Source organism: Lonchura striata, chromosome 17, assembly GCF_046129695.1.
Source record: "Lonchura striata isolate bLonStr1 chromosome 17, bLonStr1.mat, whole genome shotgun sequence".
NCBI classification, from domain to species: Eukaryota; Metazoa; Chordata; class Aves; order Passeriformes; family Estrildidae; genus Lonchura; species Lonchura striata.
The window spans coordinates 8,091,728-8,116,574 of NC_134619.1; the positions used below are offsets into that span (position 1 = coordinate 8,091,728).

The 24,847-nt window shown below is 45.8% G+C and overlaps 1 protein-coding gene across 1 annotated transcript in view; it reads right to left on the reverse strand.

Moving 5' to 3' along the window:
- Positions 1-579: 579 nt before the first annotated feature.
- CTNNBL1 (catenin beta like 1) overlaps positions 580-24,847 on the reverse strand; it is a 46,930-nt gene continuing 22,662 nt past the window's right edge. The window contains exons 11-16 of the mRNA XM_077787011.1: positions 21,613-21,794; positions 13,311-13,408; positions 12,183-12,263; positions 6,503-6,640; positions 5,864-5,936; positions 580-830 (exon numbers count right to left, since the gene is read on the reverse strand). Coding sequence (XP_077643137.1) covers positions 742-830; positions 5,864-5,936; positions 6,503-6,640; positions 12,183-12,263; positions 13,311-13,408; positions 21,613-21,794 — 661 coding nt within the window. The 3' untranslated portion in view covers positions 580-741. The remainder of the gene's footprint in view (positions 831-5,863; positions 5,937-6,502; positions 6,641-12,182; positions 12,264-13,310; positions 13,409-21,612; positions 21,795-24,847) is intronic.

Sequence of the window (24,847 nt, forward strand, 5' to 3'; positions counted from 1 at the left end):
GTCCAGGAACCACAACACTGGTTTTCTACTGAACAAACACAGCCAAGACCCAAAGCTGACTGTGAAAGGAAAGCAACGGAATTTGGGCATGCCACTGCTTACCTCCCCTCACTCTTAGTTCTGGGTAAAACCCCAATGGACTCATTCCCTCTTTTCCCTCTTCAGGAGGGAACAGTGACCAGCCTGTGCCAGAACCTACTTTCAATTCCCACTCACCTTTGGGAAGATTTAACAGGAATGGCTGATATGGCCAGTTCCTGGATCTTATCTGCCACTGAAGAAGGGATGAACTGGACACACACCACCACCTCAGCCTCTCCCTGGTTCCCATCAGAGCAAGGCTTGTACATTTTCATTAATGGATCAGGCTGGAATAACCTGCCAACAGTCTCTCGAGCCATGCGGGCTTCCTCTCTGCCCTCCCTGCCACATATACATTTGTATTGTTCCACACTGATCCTTGGCAGCTTGATTTAGGGGGAAAAAGATAAAAAAGATGAGAACCTCATGCTGGCTTTGTGCTGGGTATGCAGCTGCAGCCCCACTCACAGAACACTGCTGAAATAACAAACCAGGAACTAAAAAAAAAAAAAACAATCTTTAATATCTCCTAAATCCCATTTAGAAGCAGTTTCATAGAAACATCACTTTCATCGTGCAATAGAGGCTGGAGGAGGGCCAGGAGGAGGGAGAACTGGCACCACGTCCTTGTGGGCAGACACAGAGGTGTCTCCCAGGTCCTCAGAAATTCTCCAGCAGATCCAGGATCCGCTTCTGCTCACTCTCCCGAAACTCCTGGTTCTTCCCGTCCCCGATGTTCTCCGCGTACTCTGCAGGGAGAGAGCAGAGGGACACAGGCTGTGAGTGCAGCAGCAGCAAACAAAGGACAGCAACTCCTGCAGACACCACAGAGGAATCTACACCCACACTACGGTAAACAGCCAAATGGGAATTCATGCAAGGAGCATTGATGGTTTAAAGCTTTGCATAACAAACACCTGCTGACGCTCATTAAAGCTTTTGAGGCAGACAGACACAGAGAGCTCCCTGCTCTGGCCCAAGCAGACAGCAGCACCCATTCCCTGGCATGGGAATCGTGGCATTATGCCCAAGAAATGCAAACAGTACCATAAATCACTGCAAATCACCAGCATCCCAGGTCCCTTTGGACACTGAGCATCATCAGGGAAGGTCAAGTGGGGTCTGTGACAACTGTCAATCATTCCCAGTCCTGGGTTTAACCTGACTGCTGTCCAAGCATCCTGAGAGAGGATTTTTGCTGAGGAGACCCCAATTCCTCCATCTACCCAGTGCTTTTAACCATGCAGAAGAAAAGCCACCAGTTCAGATTTAACTACAAACCAAACTACTTGTCATCAGGCAGAGGACACCAGACCCTGACCACGGTCTTGCCCATCCATGCACACAGCCAAACACCACAGAACTAAACATTCCCTCTGTAGCTCTCCTTCTTGATATTCATTTGGAGCTCGCAGCTCTCATCCCCTCCCAGCTCCCTCCTTCTTGCAACCAGAACCTGCATTTTCAAAGACGGTTTAAAAAGAAAATATAAAAAGCAGGTTCTGAGCTGCAGAAGCAAGGAGCTGAACAAATCTGAGGAATCAGGAGCAGGCTGATGCTTCAGACAGCACTTCCCTGCCTCCGCCTGCTTGCATTCTTTTCCTTCTTCCAAACAAACAGAACAGCTTGTATTCAGCACTGAATGGTAAGTTGCTGCAGAAAGTTTGCTTTAATATTTATACGTTTAGCACAGCTACACGCTCTGAGCTCCATCAAAGCCTTTGTTACAGGAGCACTGAAAGCAGTGAGGACAGGCAGAAGTTAGCTGATGTGGGAGTCTTCCCTCCTGTGTGAACACACTCTCTCTTTCTCCATGTAAAAGCAGTAGAGTTCTTTGCCAAGCCTCTGGGAAAAATATTTTTAATATTTATAAACTGCTCCGGTACCTGTAACATGAGCAGGTGGTAATGCTGAGGTTTGCTGCAGGTGAACCTGAGCTGCCCACTGTCTCAGCAAAGGGACCAGCTCCAGGCACTTCTCTCAGTGGAGGAGCTGCTCTCCACAGCTCTTAAAAGCAGCAGAAAGCTCCTACAAGGACAGATTCCTTGTAGCTCCCTGTGTATGGACCGACTGCTGCGAGGCAGCCCAGCCCTGCTGTGCTTTGGGCTGCGCTGGGGATCCAAACCTCGGGCACGAGATCATCCCAGTGCACAGGGATGGGCTCCCCTCCCCAGCCAAGGCTGGCCCTTTGCTCAGGCTCCCCTGTCCCCTCAGGCAGTACCAGAGCCTGAGTGCTGGGGCTGGTGGAGGAGCAGCTCTGTCCCCAGCAGTCCCTTCCATGCTCCATCAGGGTGAGTGCCTCTGGAACAGCTGCAGTGGATGCGAGTGCTGGAGTTCACTGCAGCCCAAGGGCAACACTTCCCACCTCAGTGGCCTCTCCAAGCCCAGTGAGGGACAGCCACAGTCTCCAAGCCTGGCACAGCCAGCAGCTCTGCCCCCAGCTGTAAGGATGGCCAGACTGCTTGGACTAGGGCTCAAGCAGGGAGCCACTGAGTGCTACTAATGACACTGCCCTTCCTTTGTACCAGGAGATCCCCCAAAGAAAAACACAACACAAATTCTTCTTATCTTGTCCGAAAGCTCAGCATTTCTCCTTCTAAACATCTAGACTTTGTAAGACTAAAATTCCAGTTAATCCAAGGCAGAATGTTTACTGGGTTATGACAGCTGCTAATGCTCATTTGAAGCATTAGCAGCTTGAAAACACCAGATAAAACCCCCAGAATCAGGCTTAAAAAAGTAAATCTCCAACCGAGATTTTATGTATTTACTTTTTATTTAAAATTCCACCACTTCACTGAGACTGCTAAAAAAAAATCAAATGTAAGCTGCCCCTGCCAACAGTTAACCAGAGCTTACACACTGCTGTAGCTACACAAAGGGAAAAGGCCCAAGATTGGTTTCTGCTTCATTAGACAAAATACAATGGTTACAGAACAGTAAAAATCAATTGGGAAATACTGAGGCTTGTAATGGATATTGGAAGCTCTGGAGCCTGCACAGATGGAGGCACCATGAGCCAGACTGGGCTCCATCCTCAGAGCACACTGACCCTTCCTTTGTGTTTACCTGTGCTAACAGGTTTGGGCTGGAATGTGCAGCAGACATTCCACGTGTCCAGCTCCCAGTGTGCCTGCTCACCTGACACAGGTGTGAGAGGGGGCCTCAGCAGGGGCAGCTCTCACAGAGCTCCTGAGGGAGCCAGGATCAATGGCTAGTCCCTCTGGGCCAGTGAGGAACAGGGAGATTTGCCATTCCAGAGCCAAGTATCACCTCAGAGAGGCCTGTGCCTCACTCCATTCCCAATAACAGATGGAGACCAGGCACCTCCCCAAGATACAGACTGCTGCCATCCCCAGTCCAGCCTCCATCCCCAAAACATCTCTCTAGCCAAGATACACATCACACAGTTGTTTTCTTCCAAAGCATAAACTAACTGTCCTGTTGCAAGAAATACTTGATCTTCCAGAAAAAGGAAGTGTGGGAGGACTGGTCAGCCTGCAGAAATGCATTAATGAGCCTCCCGTTATTCCCTGCCCACTCCTCCCCCTTGAAAGCTCTACCATAAGAAAACAGTGTTGCTTCCTTGCCTGCATCGTAAGTAATTCTGAGCTACCCCAAGGGATCCATCAGCTGTCAGGTTGCCAGAGAAACATGGAGAATATGTAGGCCATAAAAATCAAACTAAAAACCGAGCACCTAATTAGTATGCAAAAATAGAAAATAAAAACTGAACAAGAGCAAAACACTGAACAAAAAGTAAAAATAAACCAGTCCTCATCTGTCCTGAGAGCAAGTTGGGAAGTAGCCTGGAAACATTCCAGCCAAGGCTCAAGCTCCTGATCTCTCAGTCGCTTGCAAGAGAGTCTTGTGCAGTTGACTCCAGTGAAGTTTTGGAAGCCCTTTGCTGGTCCCTGCATCCCAGCAGCACACTGCAGGGTCCACACCCAAATCCCTGCTCCAACCCCTTTGCTTCCCTGGGAAGCTGTGTCCAGGGAACTGACTCTTTCAGAGAAGCAGGTGCTGCTGCTGTTACAGGCTGGTGAATCTGTGCTGACTATGCATGTGGACACAGGTGTGTAACTACTGAAATGCTCAAATTTCAGAGCCTAGACTGCAGCTGAACCCAGTGCTGCTCCTGCACCCCGGGTCCCACTGCAGGACTTCACAAGCATCCACTAAGAAATTTATCACTGAGGTTTTGATTATTGTCTCTAGAAGTCTCTAAAACTGGCAAGTATAAGAGTTGGGAAGAGCTGCAATCAGAGCCCAAATTCTGCATCCATCCCTGCATTATTAACAAGCCAATGTGCCCCTTCAGGGAGGGTGAGAGCACCCAACCCAGCACGACCCTGAGCTTGCAACACCCAATACAGCCGTGGAGGAAGTTTCACAATGCAAGTCACTGTCTGGGAAAAAAAGAATCAGATGAAATTTTAATGCAGCTGCCCTCCAATTCATCTTGGTATGTAAGTCAACACCCCAGAGCCATGACCATGAGGTGTGCAAATCCAGCAAGGTGTGCAGACAACTCCCTCAGGGACACACAGCCCAGGGCAAGTGTGGGAATCTGAACAGGGACATGTGCCATACTCCACATTGGAAAGGGACAGTTTAGAAGCAGGAATTTCCAATTATCATAACTAAAATCAGGAAAGACATCCTATGCAGCCCCCTGCTCACCAGCAGGCACTAGCTTGCACTTTGTGGCTAAAGACAAGGGCCAATGAGATTGCCTATAGCTGCAAGTAATTTCACACTGTCAGAAAAATCACTCTTAATTTTGTCATACCAGCCAGCCTTCTGATTCCTTTTTTCCTGCATTTGAGAAGGGAGAAAACCGACAGGTTTTGCAGGAAATAAGCAGTGTGTACCTGCCATTGTTGAAGAAAAGCCCAGGAGAACACTGTTGCTCCCAAAGAAAGCAAAAACACTGAAACACATCCCACAGCCCACTATCCCAGAAATGCTGCCAAGCTTCCCTTCCCTCCAGAAGAAAAATAGACTCCTCTCCTCACACTGAAAACAGCACAGCCCCTTTGGAGCAGATACATTCCATAAAGAAGCATCTTCTCCAGGCAGCTCTGGCTCCCTGCTGCTCCCACTAAGCCTCTCAGCTCCGAGGGGCCATGGGAAGAGGCTGAGTCCTGCCCTCCTCTCCCCCAGCTCCACTGGCTGCTGCTGCTGAAGGACAGCAGGCTGCCAAGGAGGGCCACAGCTCAAACAGGCATTGCTCTAATTCACCATTAGCATTAAAAATAACAAGCAGTACTTTAAAACTGTGATTGCAAATCACAACAGCTACATTTTAAAGCTATGGAGGATACTTTAATGCTATAATCTGTATTAATTTGACACTAAGAACAAGACAAATACACCACGGGTACTAATATGGTGCAGATGGTAAAGTGCAAGGCCATGTTAATGAAAGACAAGACTCCACTATTCTTCCCTCTAGCAGGCCTGTACACTTCCCTTAAATATTTACTCTCACGTTAATGTCAGCAGTGAATTCCAGCCAGGCTGGAGCTGATGGAAGCGTGCAGTGATGTGCTGCTCTCTGACAGCAGCTACAGCAAGTGTCCTAACTCGGAGGCAAAGCAAAGCATGCCACTAATCAGGGTGATTCCAGCCCTGCCAGGATCTCAGAACACTGCTCAGCTGCTGCCTGGAGATGCTCAGGAAGCCAAGGAGAATTACATGTGAAGGCTCATCCTGCGAAGCAATGACCAAGCTGTCCCTGGTAGCGATGAGACACTTGCACAAAAATATCTCTACTCACCCTTCAGGATGTGTCGAACAATTTTAATGGAGCTGCCTCTCATGTTCAGGATCTGGTGGACTCTCTGACGAATCTGATGGGGAGTAGGACAGAGAAGAAAGAGATCTTCAACACGTGTCCATGCACAGCCCCACTTTTTCCCACTTTGAGGGATAAGCAGAGACCTGAGAGCCACAAAAACCAACTCAGTCTTGGCAGCCCTCAGCATCTGCTCAGGAACACCCAGAAGGCACACGGCACAGAAATAAGAAGCCACAGAATGCATTCACAAACCCAAATGTATTCACAGAGGAAGCAGAGATGCAGCATTTTGCACAGATCAAGAAAAGCTGTACTGTGCAGGGTCCCTTCCCCCTGCTCCCTCAGCAATGGCATCAACATGGCCTTTCCATTTCAAGCCCTGACCTTGCTCACACAGATTATATAAATTTAGTGACAACAATCAACTTCTGTCCCCACTAATGCCCTATTTCCTGCAACTTGATGGAGCTGTATGGACACAAGTGCAATAAACAGATTTCCTCCCCAAAAGGGAATTAAAGAAACAATTACTCAACACAGCATTTGCAAAGATTTAGAGCCTTGTCTGCACCATGAATGGAAACACAGATGATCTGCCATCCTTGTATGCAGTTTTACCTGGGGAACGTTGGCATTACAGATCTCTGCCATGATGTAACAGATGAGCTGCAGCACAAAGAGCCCAGCATCCAGACGACGCAGGTAGAATTCATCTTCCATGTCATCGTCTATGATCTCTCCTCGACGCACCATGTCCTGTAAAGCCACACAAAGGAAAGGTGTGAGGATTCTCTCAAAGCACTTCCCAATAGGACTGAAAAAATATTGGTGCAATTTGTGGTTTCTTAAGAATTGTTTTGTTCCCCCAAGCATTATCAGCCATATATTTCTCACCGAAAAAGTATTTTTAATAATTCATTTAAATTCACCAAACATTTCATTCAGTTTTGAAGAAGTTTTGCCTTTGCTGGTCATGAAGTGTGTCCATCTGCAAGTCAAAATTTTAATTTAAACATACAAATCCCATTTCTACATTGAGGGGTGAGAGTGTGTGACTATGGAACAGACCCATGTATCCGTGATTTACAAGTCCTTTGTCAGAATGGAACAAAACCTGCTCTTTTACTGGCCATCTGAGGGTGCTGTTCAGCAGTGCAGAACATGACTCCAGCACACTCTAGGAGCTACTGGGCTTCTAGCTTCATGACTGACTGATACATGAGAAAACACATCTGAAAATCCTGACAAGGACAGCTTTTCCATGCCCAGCCAGCCTCTTGCTATTTCTAATGGGTGCTGCCAGGGCAGACCCATAACAAGGTTTTTTAGCCATAGACTTCCATAGGAATGATGACCCACCATCCATCCTCCCTCTGTATGCATGAGCTTCACCAGAGGGAAGCCAGAGGAAGAATGAAAGAGTCCATTCCATTCCATTCCATTCCATTCCATTCCATTCCATTCCATTCCATTCCATTCCATTCCATTCCATCCCTCATGTCCAGAGAGCTCATCTTCTTCAAAACACTGCCATGAGCCACCTGGCAGCGAGCTCAGAGCAGCCTCCTCTGAGCTGGCCCCAGGACATGCCTGTGCTCCATCCTCATGGGGACTGACAGGCCCAAACAACTGCGTCACGTGTCACCTTCTGCATTTTGGGGTTTGTCTTCAGGATCTGTTCTTAAACAAAGGAAGCAGCTCGTCAGCCCCGTGAGCTGGCTGCAGCTCTGTGATTTATTCTGCAGGCGCCTGGCAGAGCAATATTTCCTCATTAGAGCCATCACCTGCGAGCGCTCCGTACCGCAACGCTCCAGAGGACGCGCCTCCTCGGCGCGCGTGCTCCAGCCACGCACCCACGGTCACCAGCACCAAAGCTGGCTGAGGCTGATGAATTCTGCTGTTCTGTCAAGCCAAGCCCTCGCACCCAGTGGTGAGTTGAGGGTTTTAGGAGTAAGAAGGAAAATGAGCCCTGCGTAACTCTCCCTGGAGCGGGGCAATGGATGCTCCCCGGATAGAAATCTGATGGAGTGACTTAGACAGCTGTTTCTCACTTCTTCCTGAAAGGAAGAGGAAAGCTTCGGTAGTGAAATACTTCTCCTTTCCTCTTAGAAATCCAGTCTGCCAGTAAAAGAACAAGTTTAAAAGCCAGTGCCTTCTTAATCATCTTGTGAAATCAATTGCTTTGGCATTGTTTATTTTTTTTGCATCACTCAGATGTGACACTTTAGCATCAGATCCTGAACACTCCAACACATGTATGACTGTCATTTACTCCAGATTCTCAAAATCATGGACACAGGCATGACTGGGCAAAGCCTTCATGTGAGCTCTTGCCAGTAAATAGAAAAATCTAATTTTGTGCAGAGTGACTTCCCTCACCCTAAATCCATGCCAAATGGCTCAAATCTGGTCTCTAAAGCTGAACAATGATGAGTTTGGCTAGTGAGAGAGCTGGACACTGACTGAATTATCTAAAAGAACACTCAAGAAAGACAACACACTCACTCCTGTACCACCGCTCACACTCCACACTGCACACAGGCTCATTGGCTGCTCTGCTCAACAGTGCTAAATTCCTGAGCAGAAAAACATCCACAAGCCAGGACTCTGAATCTCTAGAGCAAGAAACAAAGGCCAGGTCTGCTCTGTATTCTGATCTGAGCACGGCGATCACAGGAGCTGGATCCAGGCAGCCGCGGTCTTGATTACACAGCGGTGGCGGCTCCAGCAGCCCCTCTCAGCACAGATTATTTTGTGCCAGTAAATTAAGCAGATATGAATTAGAAGACAACAGTTTTAAGGTGCCTTTTCACAGTCTTTTTTTTTTTTTTAATTTTAAACCACAGCCACCCTTTCAGTGCTAATCTGCCTCCAGTACAGTACCAAGCAGCCCCTTTCCCACTTGGACTCTCTTTCAAAGCTGTCAGTCGCTAACCTCCAAATGAGCGCTCAGGTGCCATTTCTAATCTGCCAGCAATATGTACTGAGATGCCCCTTGCTGATGGGAGAAGACAGCAATAAGATGGGCTTCTGTGAAGCTAAAATGAGCTTCTCTCACACTAATGAGGCAGGACTGACAGGCCTCGAGGTGTCAAGTAGAGACTCCAAGCCTAAAGATGCAATGGATGTGCCAGTGCTGTACCAAAAATCATATTGCTCTGCACAGGCATTGGAGGAGATTTCTGCATCCTTCTCCTTCCTCACCTATCACTCACCTTCCAGCATGCACTGCACAGCTGGGCAGAGCAAAAGGATACTGATCAAGAACAAAGAACATCTCCAGGATCCTGGTTATACACCGTCACCATGTGGAACAGCAAGGCCAATCCAGGTGGGCAAAAATCAGCATATTCCAAATAGCCATGCACCAGAACAACCACCACAACGTGTCTCTCACTCTAAGGATGGAGTCTCTCCCCTTACTACTTTCTGTCTATTACTGGGGAGAGCTGAGGGATGCAAAACATGCTCAGGAAGGGCCTTCAGACCACAGGCAAAGAGCCACATTCACAGCCATCATGTCCTGCCCTCAGCACAGCTCCAAGCAATTTGGTCTTTCTACACCAAACTGAAAGGATGGGCTGACACAAATCCCCACCTGTTATCCCTACCTGTGGATACCACTCATCTTAGGAGTTCCACCTCTTCCTTTCAAGGATGGAGTGGCTGAGCTGTACCACAATTAGCATGTAATTTGTAAGTCATTATAGCACAAAGTGTCTGGTGAGAATATTTTATTGAATAAACCTGATGAGCATAATTTTCCGTGGAACTATAAAAATATTAAAGTATCTCTTGTCATTTCCTACCATCTTTAGAGATCATCAAGGCTATTGCTGCCACCCATAATTATACCTCATTTTAGAGAAAGGTAAAGGCCACAGGATGCTGCACCATTTCCTACAGAAATAATTAAAGAAATTGAGAGGAGAACAAGATACTTTCATTAACTAAAAACTCTGAGAAAAGTGCTAAGATAGGCATCAGGTGTTGGAGACAATGCTCTCATGGACTTCGCACCTGGGTTTCCCAAGGCAATTAGGATAATCACCAAGTTATTAATCTCTGAACTTTTCTGAACAGATTCCACTGAAGCAAACAAGGGGGTAACACTAAGAAGGGGTTCAATGACCTCATCCTGTTTCACAGTCCAGATCAGGGTGCAGATTATTACAACTCTTCCTCCTCAAAACAGCTGGCTTCAGAAATTCCTCCCCTCCCTTCTACACTCAACTATTCTTCTACCATCACTGCCACAGGCTAAAAAGCAGGGCTATAAACCAAATCACTAAAATAAGCCAAGCTAAAAGAAATAAAAATGAAGAGAACTGCATGAACAGGAGCTTCTTATACCAGCTGCACTACTAAAGATAAAGCACTCAGTCATTCCTTGTGTAAGCAGCTTTTCAGTCCTTGTAATGCAAGACTTATACCAGGATACTCTGTCCATCAGACTCAGATCTCACTCTCATTGGTGTAGGCTGAACCTGTAAAATCTCACCAAGTACCATTTTTCCATGGGGCAGGAAGAAAGGTGAGGGTCTGTATACCAGATTTTTGGGGTACTATGTCCTCTACTGTAAAGGAAAGGTCAAAAGCCCCCCAGGGACAGAGCACGGTTTCTAAAGTGTTCATACAATCCAGCTCAGTGATTCATGTGCCACAACAAGGAACATTAAATTGTCCCATAAATCCTGTCACAGCCAGATAGTGCCACGGTATGAGAGACAGAATGATGGCTTTTGCCTGTTTCTGTATGTGGAAAACACTTGAGGCACTTCAGATCTCAGGAGATCATGTACCACTGACCATCTGATGATGCTACAAAATAAAGCAGACGATAATTCTCCAAAAGTGTTCCAAGCTAGGAATGAACTTGAACATCATATTTTATATATGTTGTGGCCAGTATGTTGCATCCATGAGATGCTTCTGCCAAATCCTATTATTAATTCTAATAGAAAGTAAAGAATTGAGGTCCATTTATTTTGGATACAGGAGGAGAATCTGACATTCCTTAGTTTTACTTCTCATGCATTCAGTAGACATGAATAGGTTATTAATTGAAAAACTTCCACAGAAGAGTCTTTACACTCAAATTCCCTCCACTCCTGCTTTGTGCTGGCTGTTTGCTACAGATGTTAATGTTTGCAGGCTGCTCCAGGGTGTTCCTGGATAAAGGGCACATACCCTTGCTCTGCATGTGGTATTTTAGGGCTCTGTACAAGCAGCTCCAACACACTACAAGGCTTCAACCGAAAAAAATCCAATCTGGTTTTTGAGTTCTTAAACCCTCACACCAACACCAAAACGTAAAGAATAAATAATTTCTTGCCCTGTCCTGAGGAGGAAGGACAGAGCACAGAAGGAAAGCAGGAAAGGGTAAACGCTGTTTTCCTCCAGGCGACGCTGCCATGTCCATATGGAGCCTGAGTGCTGGCAGCAAAAGCAACTCCATTCATCACTCACTCCCGTGCCTCTCTGAGCAGCAGCAGTGCTCTGGTGCCCTCGGAATGCTTGGCAGTGCCCGGAGAAGCAGCCTTGGCAGCGGGCAGGCAGCTGTTTGTCGGGGCCTGGCGGGGGGCTGCTGCCCGTGGCACGTGGAGCGCGGCGTGCGGGACGGCAGCTGCAGCCGTTGCTCTCCGTCACTGCTAATCAATCTCACACCCTCCCCAGCACTGATACAGATAATCTTGTGGGAAGCTGGCCAAGCTCACTAACAGCTCTGCAAGCTGCTTCCTGACTCCAGCCGCTCGCTCCCTTTCAAAAGGTCTGTTCCAGCTTCAGTTCCAAGAAAGTGCTGTGCGGTACCAAGGCTCGTGTCACTCAAACATTCACTGCTGGTGTGCAGAGAGCTCACAGCCCTTGGCTGCTCCTCAGCCAACTCATCAACACAGACACTTACTCATTGCTGATCACAACTCTGCAGACCAGGGTAGGAGGCCTCACACATTATCATGTAATTGTCTCTCTGCATTTCACCTGCTTGCCATCTGCCAAACCAAGCAGGACTGCAGCCAGGTAAAAATGAAGGCAAATTGAAGCACAGACAGACTTAGGTACTTCTAGTAAAATTCACTCTAAGAGACAGCCAGAAGCACTTGTAGAGAGATTCTTGGCCCTCTTTATCTGAGGTTACCTGGAACTTGGAAAGTGAGCCAACAGGAATTAAGAGGAACAGCACAGGTATGAGGGCACGCCTGAGAAAGTGACTGGCTGAGCCAGAAGTCCTGTACAGATGACATAGCTGTGCAGAGGTGTTACAGACATGACCTGGCAAAATTTAAGCAATACATACGTGTTTCTCCCCATCAATCTTCTTATCAGCTACCTGCATTGCATCCAGGTACTTAAAATACAGTTCCATCAGCCTATCAACCTGCAAGGGGAGAAGAGAGAGACATAAGCAAGAAAAAAGAACAATGCAATCACCTTTAATCCTTCCTGCAATTTTGTTTTCCTCTCAGTTTCAGCCTTGACAAAGCAACAGGCAGCTCTGTCCCTCCCAGGAAGGAAAGTGTTACAGAAGGAGTGTACAAGTGGTGGTTGGATGAGCATGTTGGGGCTGCAGGCCTTTGGATGTCATCCTGTATGGGAACATGGTTCCCATCAGGGCCAGATAAACAGCAGCAAACAGACACGTGTCCCCAGCTCACTCTCTGTGCTGTGATCCTCCAGGCTCCTGGCTTCCCCAGTGGACTTGTCTATCTGTGCTGGATGTTCCAGCTCTCCCACTCTCCTCTGAACTGTGTTAGGGCAGCTGAAATACTGTCTAGTAATTATCTACAATTGGTAGAACAGGTTATGAAAAACACCTTTAAAACACACTAATGAGGAATACTAAGGAACCAGTATTTTCCCAGTGGCAGAATTTACAAATCCCTTGGGATCCCCAGTTTGCAAAAGCTATTTCTTTTCTGCAAAGCTTTGATCTATCCACCACCATGTAAATATTTTGGGAAGAATTTCCCAGAGCAAACACCACTAAAATGAAACATTCTAGGAGAAGAGTGGAGAATGTTAAATGTGTACCATAGCAACTCCTAAACTCTCTGCAAAAGAGCTCCACCAGACACCCTGGCACCTTTCCACACTATCCTGATCACAGAGCCAGCACCATCTAATACTGCACATTGTCTTCTATGGCCAGGTTTCAGCAGAGACACAAACCAGGACAGAGTTGCTACTACCATATGCAAGGGCACCAGAAAACAAGAGCACAGGGGATGTGGAGGCCATGCACTAAATGTCCAGTTTTGCAGTTTGTAGATACAATGTGAATGAGAGAACAAAGGTCTGTGACAGCAGAAGTCTCTGCAGGCAGGTATGAGGATGGCTTTTCGTAACTCAGTGAGCGCACCAGGCACCCTGAGCAAGAACCCTCCCAACCTGGCAGCCCAGAGAATGAGACACATTCAGCACTCACCTTCTCACTGTCATTCTCTGTGAATTTATTCAGTAACCGTGTCCTCTGCTGCCCTCTCAGGTTTCGCAGAAGGGAAGCCAGGATGGAACAGACATGTTCTAGAAATAAAAAAAGGAAAATTGCATGCTGAGATCAGGAAGAGGAGCTTATTTCCCTCTGTAACCTGCCATTAAATTTATGATTAACACTCCAGCATGTAGCTGTTGATAAGCAGAACCTTGGTTCCTTCCCATCATGGTGAGAGGAGAGAGAGCAGCAGTGAGAGCCACAAGTCATGTTTGCAGGGAGCATAGATAGCTCCTCATTCCAGCCCTACCAGTGAGGTCTTCTCCTCCTCTGCCTCGGGGACCTAAAGCACCTTACATAGAGCACAAGTTCTATTGTGGTTTTCTCCTCTTTTGTGCCTAAAGGAGCCCTGGCCAAAATCAGAACCTAAATGTCTCTCAGGTCACCAAAGGAGGGACAGCTACTGAAACAAGAGAACTGGAGAAAGGGAATAAGTGTGCTCCTGCAGAGACTGAAGTACTGTGAGCTAGTGGAAAAATTCTCAAACCAACCACTTTCATCTACAGAAAATCCCATCAATTAATATAAATGGGCCACAACAAACCAGAAACAACCAAATAAACATGTTTAGAGTCTTCTCAATTACACTTGGGGGGCATATTTTTCAGCACAAACCAAGGAGACAAGTAAAAGTCAAGGCTGCAAGCACACAGGAGACACCTGTGTCAATGTCCCACCACTCTGAGAGGTGACTGAGCCACTCACCTCAAGCCCAAGCACAGTGGGGGAAAGCAAAGGGCTTGAATCTTTTTCCCTTTCCAAACCAGTCAGTACAACTTCCCAGCTGCATGGCTGCATTAAACACAGGCCATGGTGGCTTAGCCACCCTAGCTTCTCCAAGATGTCCTCACTGTAATCCTCCTGATCAAGACTGATGAAAATGAATAAACAGTTCCTCACCCATGGTGGTGGGGAGCAATGGGACCTCAAGAGTTGATATTTTCAGAGGGGGAAGCACAGTGTGCAGGGGAGAGGGATCACAATCTCATTGCTGTCACACCATGCATTTCCCCACCACTGCCCAGCCCAGAGCCACAAGCAGCCCTGATTGATAAGTCCAGCACAAAGAACGAGCAACACCACCATGTTTACTGGGCCCTGGAAGGTGAAGGCACGCAGGCTGCCTGGCCAGGGTGCCTGTGCTCCCTGCTGCACGGATTATCTGCATCCTGCACACAAGGGCAGCACGAGGAGAGGCTGCACAGGCACACTTACACCCCCCCCATTTCATTAGCTGCTTATAAATGGAGCTTCCTTTCGGAAACAGATTTCTGCCTGAGGTGGTGTCAATTTTTCATGTTCCAAGGAGATTGGGAGCGTTGCTGGCAGGAGGAGCAGGCAGATAACAGGTTTATCGGGTGGCCGCACCGTGTGGCTGCTCCGTCATTCCGACAGCCTAACGGGGGTGAACGATGGCTCCGGGGGTGTCAGAGCAGCTCCCACTGCACACAAACTGTTACTCCACAGAAAGCGACTCCAAATTAAGTGTTGACATTAAAAGCATTGTAAAAACCTTCAAGTTCTTGCAAGATCCCATTTTCTTAAGGAGAAAGAAATTGAACCTAAATGAAGAATTTTTTTCCCCATATATGCCAACATATGCTCTGCTGGTTTAGGAAGAAGTCAGCATTCTGTATGTCACACTATTTTTTTCCCCAACCTTCTTTTTTTGGAAGTGTTGATGCAGCATTTTAGTAGCAGTATTCTCACCAATGATCTATCTTCATTGCTTTTTCCCAATATTCCTTTACTAGGAAATGTATTTTAGCTATCATTTTTGCTTTGGTGGTTGTATGCAGATATTTATCCATTTTATCAATAAAATCTTTAAAACTACTGACAAGTCTAAAGGAGCTGACACAGAGGTTTTGAGAACAAGGTTATTCTTTCAACATATCACTGCAGAAAATCCAGGAAATATTTAGTTGCCTGATAAAAATGTTCAAAGAAATATTTTACAGAAATATTTCTGAACTATCTAAACTGGTTTTTTATGAGCTTCCTGAAAAATAATGCACCAGTGTGCTTTATGCCCCACCCCAAATCAAGGTTATGCCTGATAATCCAAGTCCTGGCCCAATAAACACCAACATCCATAGGCAAGGACTAGCCAAAATGAGGGCAAAGCTTGATGGAATGAGAGGTTGAGTCTGTGATTCAGTGGATTAAAGTGTTTGCACAGCCGTGGGAAGGGAGAAACACTAACCTTGGGGTGCAGGTTCCCACAGATGGGGGGTCTCACCATTTTACCATAGACTGACCCAACCTCCATCTCACATGTGCAACATTTTAAAAGTTGTAATCGCAATATTTGCTCAGAGTTGGATCTCCTTTGGGAAATGGTGAGTAGCTGATGCTGTTTTGAGTCCCCAGAGCACAGAACCTGTAGCTGCCTGGCTTTGATCTCAGTGCAGACAGAGGCCATGAGCTGTGCACAGCCCCAGGGTGAAGCCACGGGCAGCCTCCCTGCTACAGAATATTCTGGGAGCTTCTCCATAGGAATGTACATTCAGCCAAGGTCCACATCCCCTGCACAGAAGGCATCACTTCTAGGGAGGGCACAGACAAGGCCAGAGGCAGAGGTTGCAGATGAGGCCTATTTCAAAGAATGATGAAATGTGATTCCTTTGAGAAGCAAACACCAAACCAAGCTGTACTGAAGCACCACAAAGGCGCCTTCACAGAAATAACAGGTACCAGCTGGCAGCTACTATGCATCAAGAACAACTTTTTTCATGCAAACATCCCAAAATCCCCTAAATTCATGGATGTAGAAGATAGGAGGCTTCTCTCTCACCAGCCAGTAGCACTGTTGCTGCCTCATGGCTGGCTCACCTGGAAGCCCTGCCGCTCCCCACGATCCCAATCCTGCAGGGCACCATCCCAGACACATCCCTGGCTCTAGGAGGTCATATTCCATTTGCTTCCTGCAGCAGCACGGGGGTCCTGCTTGGCCCAGCATCACCTCAAGCTCTCAGGAGCCCTTCTCTCCCCAGACAGGCACAGGGACTTCAGCATGCAAGCAGTGTTTAAAACACCCTAATTAGATCGATCTTGACTTCAGCTTGGCGTGTTGGAATACAGATTAATCTATTCCATGGCTGGCACTGGCAGCTGCAACAGCAGGAGGTCCTGTCAAATCAAGCTGTAACACTACGCTCCTCTGCTTTTATTATCCCCCACCCCCTACTTTTATTTTTTTTCTTTTTACATCTCATTATAATGGACATCTGTCTGGCAGGGGAGGAAGCTCAACAGTGAGGAAGAGGAGGCAAGCATCATCATGCAAGAAGGTGCCAGTGGGCAGTTCTGTATGCCAGGGACAGCAGCCCTTTGGAGGCCAAGCAGGATGATCTGGTGAACCCAGCAGAACACATTTAAGAGCCTTCTGTCTTGTAAAGAAGGTTTAATATAAATTGTACTTTCTAATTACAAGCAGGAAAATACCAGAAAAAAGCAAGCCAGCTCTTTGAGATACTTCCACCCCTCCTAGGCACACAGCTCTGTGGCTTCAGGGCTGCTGGGAAACCTGGATGAAGCCATTGGTCCATCCCAGTACTGCAGGTGGCACTGGGACATGCTATTCCAGTAGAGTAGCATCTAATAATCTGACTTGCTTCCATGTGCATTAATAATCTACATTTCAAAAGAGTAACCCACTTGAGTATCACTGCATTTTGTCAAGAAAAATCTTATCTTAAAATAATGAGAACAAGCAAGAAACACCAATTTTATGGATGGGTGAAGGGGGGCCTGGGAGGGTTGGAAAAGCTCCACATGCAACAGCCCTGGTGAGCTGGATTCAGTCATCAAGCTAAACGTAAAACAAAATTCTTTCTATTGACTGAGAAAGTTTATTTTTCTGATGTTCTTGCAACAGAGCACGCTCACTTTAATTGAGATAAATTTAACACTGTTCTCAGCATCATGGCTCACTCAAATCACAGGTTCCTGTCGGAGGGTGATGGTGAAATAACATATTGGCATAATAAAGTTCTGCTTAAACAGACTGATGCCTTCCCTGGGTGCTCACTCCTCAAGACCACCAAAAGAAAAACACTTTCTGCTGGCTGGCAGAGGGTGCTCAGTTAATACCAATAACTCCTTATCAGGCCATGTTTCTGCTGCTGCCTTTTCACTTCCCCATGCCCAGGGAATCTGGTTCTGAAGCAGACATTCATTCCAAGGGCTCTGCTGCCTTCAGTGCATGTCACAAAGGAGAATGAGTATATTTACTAAGAAATGGGTTTTGTTGTTGTTTTTAAAAGGGAGGGTGTAGCTGAGGATCTCCAAAAGAAGCTTTGTTATTGATAGAGGGCAAACAAGCAAAACACCCCAGTGATAGGAATTCTCCTTTAGAAACTGGCTGAACTAATTCTCAGGTTATCAAATTAAACATTCCTAAGTAAAACTGACATCTAAGACAAGAGAAGGCTTTTAAATTAAGATGAATTGGACAAACATCCTTTTATAGTTCATTACACTCTCCAAGTGAGCAAAACTCGGCTGCAAATAACCATCCTGAGAAAGAGCAGGAGGATATACAGCCTGTCGAGCCAGCTATGATTGATTCACTTCAGACTCTGTAATTCAGGAGGAATTTGTTGTTTTCTCCATTTTTAGCTCACTGAGACTGTTCAAGAATTTCAAACCAGCATCCAACGCTGTGACTTGACTGTGCTGCGAGCTGCTGCACCCTCATGGACAGGGGGACACCTCAACTCTCAGCTCTGCAGCAGGAAGGTTTTTGGAATGCAGATGCTCATACAGCAACCCCCACATTTCAAAAGTCACAACACAGAAGTGTTATTTAAAATCTTACCCTCTATTTATGCCAAGAACCACCCAGAGGCAGATTTCTGTGCACTCCCTGCAATCACAGACATTAAAGGGGCACTGCTGTTCAACCAGCTCACAATACACATCCATGATGGCACCTCCTACACAGCCAGGCTGGTTCTCTTTGTAGCTGTCCAACCCAGCTGGGCACTCACATTGAGTATTGCAACCCCACAGACACAGCAAAACTCCAAGCCATTTCTGTCTTCAGCTGCAAAATATTTCTGGTTTGAGTTGCTTCACTGCCTCAGAAAAAGGGAAATTGCTTCCAATGAGTTTTTTTCTCCCAAATCTAATATCCTAATATAATGATCTGTACAAACACAGGCAAAATTCAAGTGTAGATAATGTGCACTCAGTTAGACACCACAGGCCCAATCTTCAGGCTCAGATCATCCATAAAGATGGTTAAGAAATTTTCCCTTTCTTTTTTCCTAATTACATAGTGTACATAAAGCATAAATACGTGCAGTTTGGATTTAAATTGTTCACAGGCTCCCTAGAGTATAATAATTTTTAAACACTGACAGTGTTTAAAATGTAGCTAACCAGCACTGACACCTTTATGCTAGCATTTAGAAAGGAAGAAATGCATTACAGAGAAGTTACTTTTATCAAATTTAATTTGGATTATAAATTTCTGCAATAAATAAAAGCTCAGCAAGTCACATTGAGATTTTTTTTTTCACTGGGGTATTTATTATTTTGTCACATTCAGAACACTGCCTTAGAGACAATAAAACAAACATGGTTTTATAGACTATCTCTTATGTAAATAGCAACACTGCTGTAAAATAAAGACAAGGGGATATTTTCCTACAACCACCAGATACATGCAGAAGACTTGGTGCTCTGGAGATTGAGCATTGGATGTCCTGTGAGAGGTGAAGCACCTGGAGCCACAGTGGGTGCCAGGACCCCCAGCCTGGTGGCACTGCAGCCACTGCATGCAAAGAGACAGAGGGACAGGCAGGACAAACCCTTCAGCAGAGCTGTTTGGAACCTCACTCAGTGCTGGAGGATTTTAGCAAGGCTGGCCTTTATGGAGCTGTCATTAGCCCCAGGTTTCAGAGCCCACTGAGGATTTTGTGTTTTGCAGCCCACCCCAGCAGCAACACAGAGAGGGCAAGCACAGGCCAGCTCCTCAGAGCTGCTTTAAATAAATACTGAGGCCACTGCTGCAAAGCCATTCCAAAGAATCCTTTAAAGGATTCTCTTCCTCCATTTGGCATGCACATGAAAGCTCTCCTAGTACAAGATTGCTCTAATTAACTTTTTCGAAACAGATTGAACACAGGATAAAGTTTTTAGGAGAAAATATGCAGACTGAACATGAGAGTTCTTTTTGATCAATAAATAAAGAGATAAGCAAAAAGCAGCATGTTCCTAGGACCAGAACAGCACAGAGGGAACCAGTTCCTTCATGCCATACCTGCACCATTTCCCTTAAAGCCAGAGGCACCCAGGAGCCTGTACCATGTTCCCCCCAGGAGCAGCTACTGCATGGTTGGGGCAGCACTCAGCAGAGTAAAAGCACACGCTGTGCTGCTTACACCGTGTCAGGACAATGGCGTGACAGGCTCCAGGGAGCCCTGTTGAACATCTCTATTACCTCCTGTCGTTAGAAATTCAGTAACTCACCTGCCCAGTGATGCAAAACAAAGAAAATTGGACTTACTACCACAGCCTTTTAGGGAGAGTTTATTTTAATAGAAATGATTTCTGGACTCATCTTAATGTTCTCCATTTCTTCAGCATGATAATGAGATGGAGATGTGATACAAAGCCTGTTTGCATGGATCACTTCAATCTCCTCAGGCCAGATTGGCTTTTCATGCTATCACAGAAATAGTCAGGAACTGACCCTGACAGGACTTTCCAGACTAATCCTCACAGCAGCCAGGACTGCCCACAGGTATCAACTGCAGTCTCCAGAAGAAGCAGATGAGACAGAGATTAGCTCACTTTCCAAAACTGAAAAATTAAGTCAATGGCATGAGCCACAGACTCAGACCTCTACCCAGAACCTCCCATTCCAGCTGAAGCTTTCTCTCAGTAAGAATTAAACAAACCTCACTTTCACACTGCAAATGAAAATTTCTAAACCTCCCCTAAATCCATCAAAGCATAACTGTGTATTTTATGACATAAACCAGCAATTTTATTACATAACCTACAGAAACCAAACCTATCTCTGCAAGTCCCCTGAATAAACCCCAGACCTCAAGACAGAATTTTCCCCTCACCATTATCTACCCAAGACAAGCAACACAGGGCAGATAAAGTGACCAGAACTGTCAGCAGGTGTGTGAATTGCTCTGGGGTTGGGTGACAGGTTAGTCCCTGCTCTCCACCTGTGCTAGGAAAGCCGCCACTGCCACACATATGCCTAGTCCATGACACTGCCCATTCCTTGTCCTGCTCAGGAGGGAGAACAAGCAGCTGTCCCCAGCTCAGCAGCTCTGCCAGGGAAAGGAGCTGCTCAGTCTCAGCACCCAGAGAGCTCTGCAGGGACAGCACCTCCCTCCTGGCCTTGGGAGAGCACCTGAGTCCCACCTGAGCTGCCAGGACAGTCCCAGAGCAGGGGATTTGGGTTTCAAACTCCCATGTTTTTGCTTTGTCCTTCCACTTTCCCTTGGCTTGCTGCAGGAGTTCAGGATGGATCTTAGACATATGTGAGACCCACTCACACCTCTTCAGCTTTTGACAGTATTCACCCTCTGTAGAAATGAGCTGAGCAATGAACTGGCACAAAACCTTAAGCACCACTGGCAGTATTTAAAGTTTCTTCCAAGACACAGTCTATATTCTATTTTGTTTCCCAACAAAATGGGAAAGACAGTGTTACCAGGATCAGGAGGGACTGACCACTCAGCTCAGTGTAAGGTTCCACAGTAATAGTAGTTTTATTCCACAGCAGATCTTTGTTAAAGCAGTTTTTCAGGGTAGAGAGTTAAAAAATACAAAAAGGAAGAAAAAACTAACCTCAAAAGCAATGCAGTTTATTTCTGCAATGCCTGATGTTCATCCAGTCACACTTCAGTGCTCAGAGCCATGAAAACACTGCTTTTGAGGTGACATTTGTAGTTGCCTCATTACTCTTTTCAAAAGAGTTTTGCATCAGAGTAAGAGCTTCAAACAACATACTCTACAGGAGTAAAATAACTTATTAACAGCACATGAAATGGAATCGCCAGGAGCTGCTGATACCAAAACAAGCAGGACAAGTGTGCCCTCAACAGCCAGCTGTGACAGGAGCAGCAGGCTGGACACCCAGAGCTGAAAGCTGCAAAGATGGGTGCTGTGCCCTTCCCTTCTCCTGCAGGTACTTTTCAGCTACACTGGCTGTCCATTCACCTCCTCCATAGCAACAAGAAGGATCTGGAAGCACACCTACCTTCGTGTTCTTTTTCAGTTGTTCCAACTTTCTTTATCTTTTTGGGTGATTTCATGAAGAGAGGGAAGATGGTTCTCAGCCCAAGGATGTCCACAAACTTGTGACAGTTGTCTGTGCCCTCTGGTCCAATCATGGCGTGGTCCAGCACCTTCAGGGCACTGCTGCGGGAAATCTTCTTCTCCCTGTGAAAAGAGGCAAATTAAATTGCACAGGGACATGAGGAGCTTTGGAGCATCCTACTTTAAAGAGACAAGGAAAGGAACATGACAAGGACAAGATGAAGAGTCTGAGCACAAGCTCTAAGCAAGATTTCTCTTCTAGAAGCCAGAACACTGCATCAACAGTAACTCTTTTCAAAACTGTGGCTGAGAATATTGTCTTGGTTATTTCTTTTTTAATGTCTTTTATTTCTTTTTATTTCCTATTTTTATTTCCTTTTATGTATTTTATTGTCATGGTTTTATTTTCTTATTTCTTGGCTACTGAAGAAGATATTTTTTCACTGCTTTACAAACACTGACACAAAACAGAAGGAGAGGCTGGGTTGGATAAAAAAGCAAACACTATCACGCCAAAAAGATCATAATTTTGATCAAACAACAGTTTAATTTAATAAAGGAGTAAATTTGGTGAGCATAGCTGGGTCAGTTATAATGAAACCCCATCAGCAGGAACCAAACAATGGAAGGAGGCTGACAGACTCGGGGCTCCTCAAAGCCTCCAGAAAGCTGTGGAAAACAACTTCCCTGCAGAGACCCAACTTCATGAGCCCCTAACAAGAGGCAAACTAAAATACCTATATATGAATACCCCAGCCTGAAAGAAAGTGACCCTGCCCAGTGCAGCCACAGGCACTCCTGACCCTGTGGTGGGAGGGCAGCGTGTGGGGCTGGACTCTGAGTTCCCCCCACCAACCAAAGGCTAAGCAGGAGGGTGGTTTGGCACCCCCACATCCCCACTACAGAGAGCTAAAAATAAAGTACTCCTTAGGCCAGATGACACCAGAAATGTTTTCAGGGGAAGTAATTGCATATTGATCAGCATTTAGGAAGGCTGTGCAGGGCTTAGCTCTGGAATATTCATTGGGTTTAAGTTCAGGCTTTTAGAGATCAATAGCTGCTTGCCTGGACTGTCTGGAGTTGATTTTATTTGAAATATTTATTCTGCCGGAGGGCAAGCAGTTTATCTTAGTCTCATCTGTGCTCATTGAGGGAACTTTTAGCTGAACACTAATTCACAGACAAGCAAACATGAGAATCACCAAATGCAGAGGGGCCTCAGTGTTCATGGAAACTCTGAATTACAACTTTATTCACTAACCATTGTTTTCCTCCTTTTAACACCTTTAGATCTGAGACAACTCTTTTGATATATCTAATATTAAAAAAAAAGGGTGTGCTGACATTATCTGTACTTTCCACATTAGCAGAACATAGCCTTTAACTTTCCAAAATACCAGTAAAAGCAGAACACTAGATTTCCTGGGAAAGTGTGTATAAAATGGTTCCGTTTAATTAACCAGAAGATTTAGTAAAGAGACAGCTTATGTTTCCAGGGGTCATTAGGAACAGCAGGACAAGAAAACACAAAAATATTTTAATAATAACAAAAAAATCTGTCCTGAAATAGCTATAGAAAAGCTTTGGGGAGCCATATGGAGTTGTCTGGTTTCACCTTGTTTTCTGTACAGGAGACAAAAGCTTTTACTGAGGGTCAAGCAAAGTCCCAGCATAGCTGCAGGACAGAACATTTTGTGGTCCAAGTGATGCAGGTCCCCATGAGCTCCCTGGGCTGTATTTGTCTCTGTGCATACACATGCTCCTCAGTTCATAGCAGGGCAAACCACACATCATTTTCCCTGAGCAACAGAGAATCTCCCTGACACATCCCCTGGGAGCAGCACAGCTGCATCTCCTCAAACCCCACACAGCTCCACAGCCAAGCAATAACTGCCTGTTAGCATGCACCAGGAGCTGACAGGACAAGCCTGTTCTCCTCTCTTTTGACTAAATTGCAGTTAGGCAAGACTGAGGGACTGAGCACTAAGAAGTACTTTCTGAACTAAAAAGAAAATTCAGTTTAATTCTAAGGGACATTTCTAAACTTTCTGCTGATGGCTGCTAGCTTGATAAACCATCTTGTTTTTGATAAAGATGTGACATAAAATAAATAAGCTTCCCTTTGTGCAGTGATGTAAATTAAGTAATTGTATATAGTCCTGCTCTCATCCTAATCCCAAACTTCCTCCTTCACTCGTGCTGTCACCAACTTCATCCCTCTTGACCTGCTCTTCTCCCAGACCCTCTGCTCAGCTCCCATGTATTTGCTTGGTGAAGCCCAAATTTCTTCAGGGCCAAGTGCAAGTCCCAGATAACAGCACGAGTCCAGAACCTGTCTGGTCACACACATCAGCCACACTGGGCTCATTTTCAGGCATTACCAATGACCCCCCATAAACCAGGAGAAGTTCACATGATACAACATCACCTTTTGCTGTTGACTACACATTTTAAGGCTCAGCACAACAGAAACCATCGTGTTCTCATGACTATCTGTAGGAATATCACAAGCACATTAAATGCTCATTGAAAGCTGCTGCAGCTCTCTGCAGGTCTGTGTGCACAACCATCAATAATGGAACGACTTGGCTGGATGGATCAGGCAGCACCAGACAGAGAATGCTGTGTTCCCTACGACAGTAATGGAGATTCAAGCCTGATATCTTTATTCTCACACAGCTTATCTATCTCACATCATGTCAATACACTTTCAACTTTGCCTATTTGTCCTTTCATCTCTACAGGCTGTGGTACAGTGATTAACCACCTCCAAAGTAAAACCAAAAAATAACAGATCTCTGCCCCCAGCCTTCAGAGGACACCAACAAGAGAGAAAAATACTCTGCCTTGTTTGTGGGCAAGGTGGTCAATCACAACTGAAAGGCATGTCTGCTCTCTGCTGTTTATCATGAAGGAATCAAGAAGACACAGATGTACAGCTTCAGATCACAACTATCCACATTCAACAACAGATTGTGGTCACCTGAGTTGGTCTATCCGAGAAAATCTGAGCACCTGTGAGAGTTCTAAGCACTACAACTAGTTTAGAAGAGTTTGAAAAATACAAAATAATCAAAATAATCAGCTGTCAGTATAGTACATGCCTGTGGATAATAGTGACAGAAGCTTCTAGAACAAATTCTGTGAATTGTTAGTTTTTTTTCCACTGTCACTTT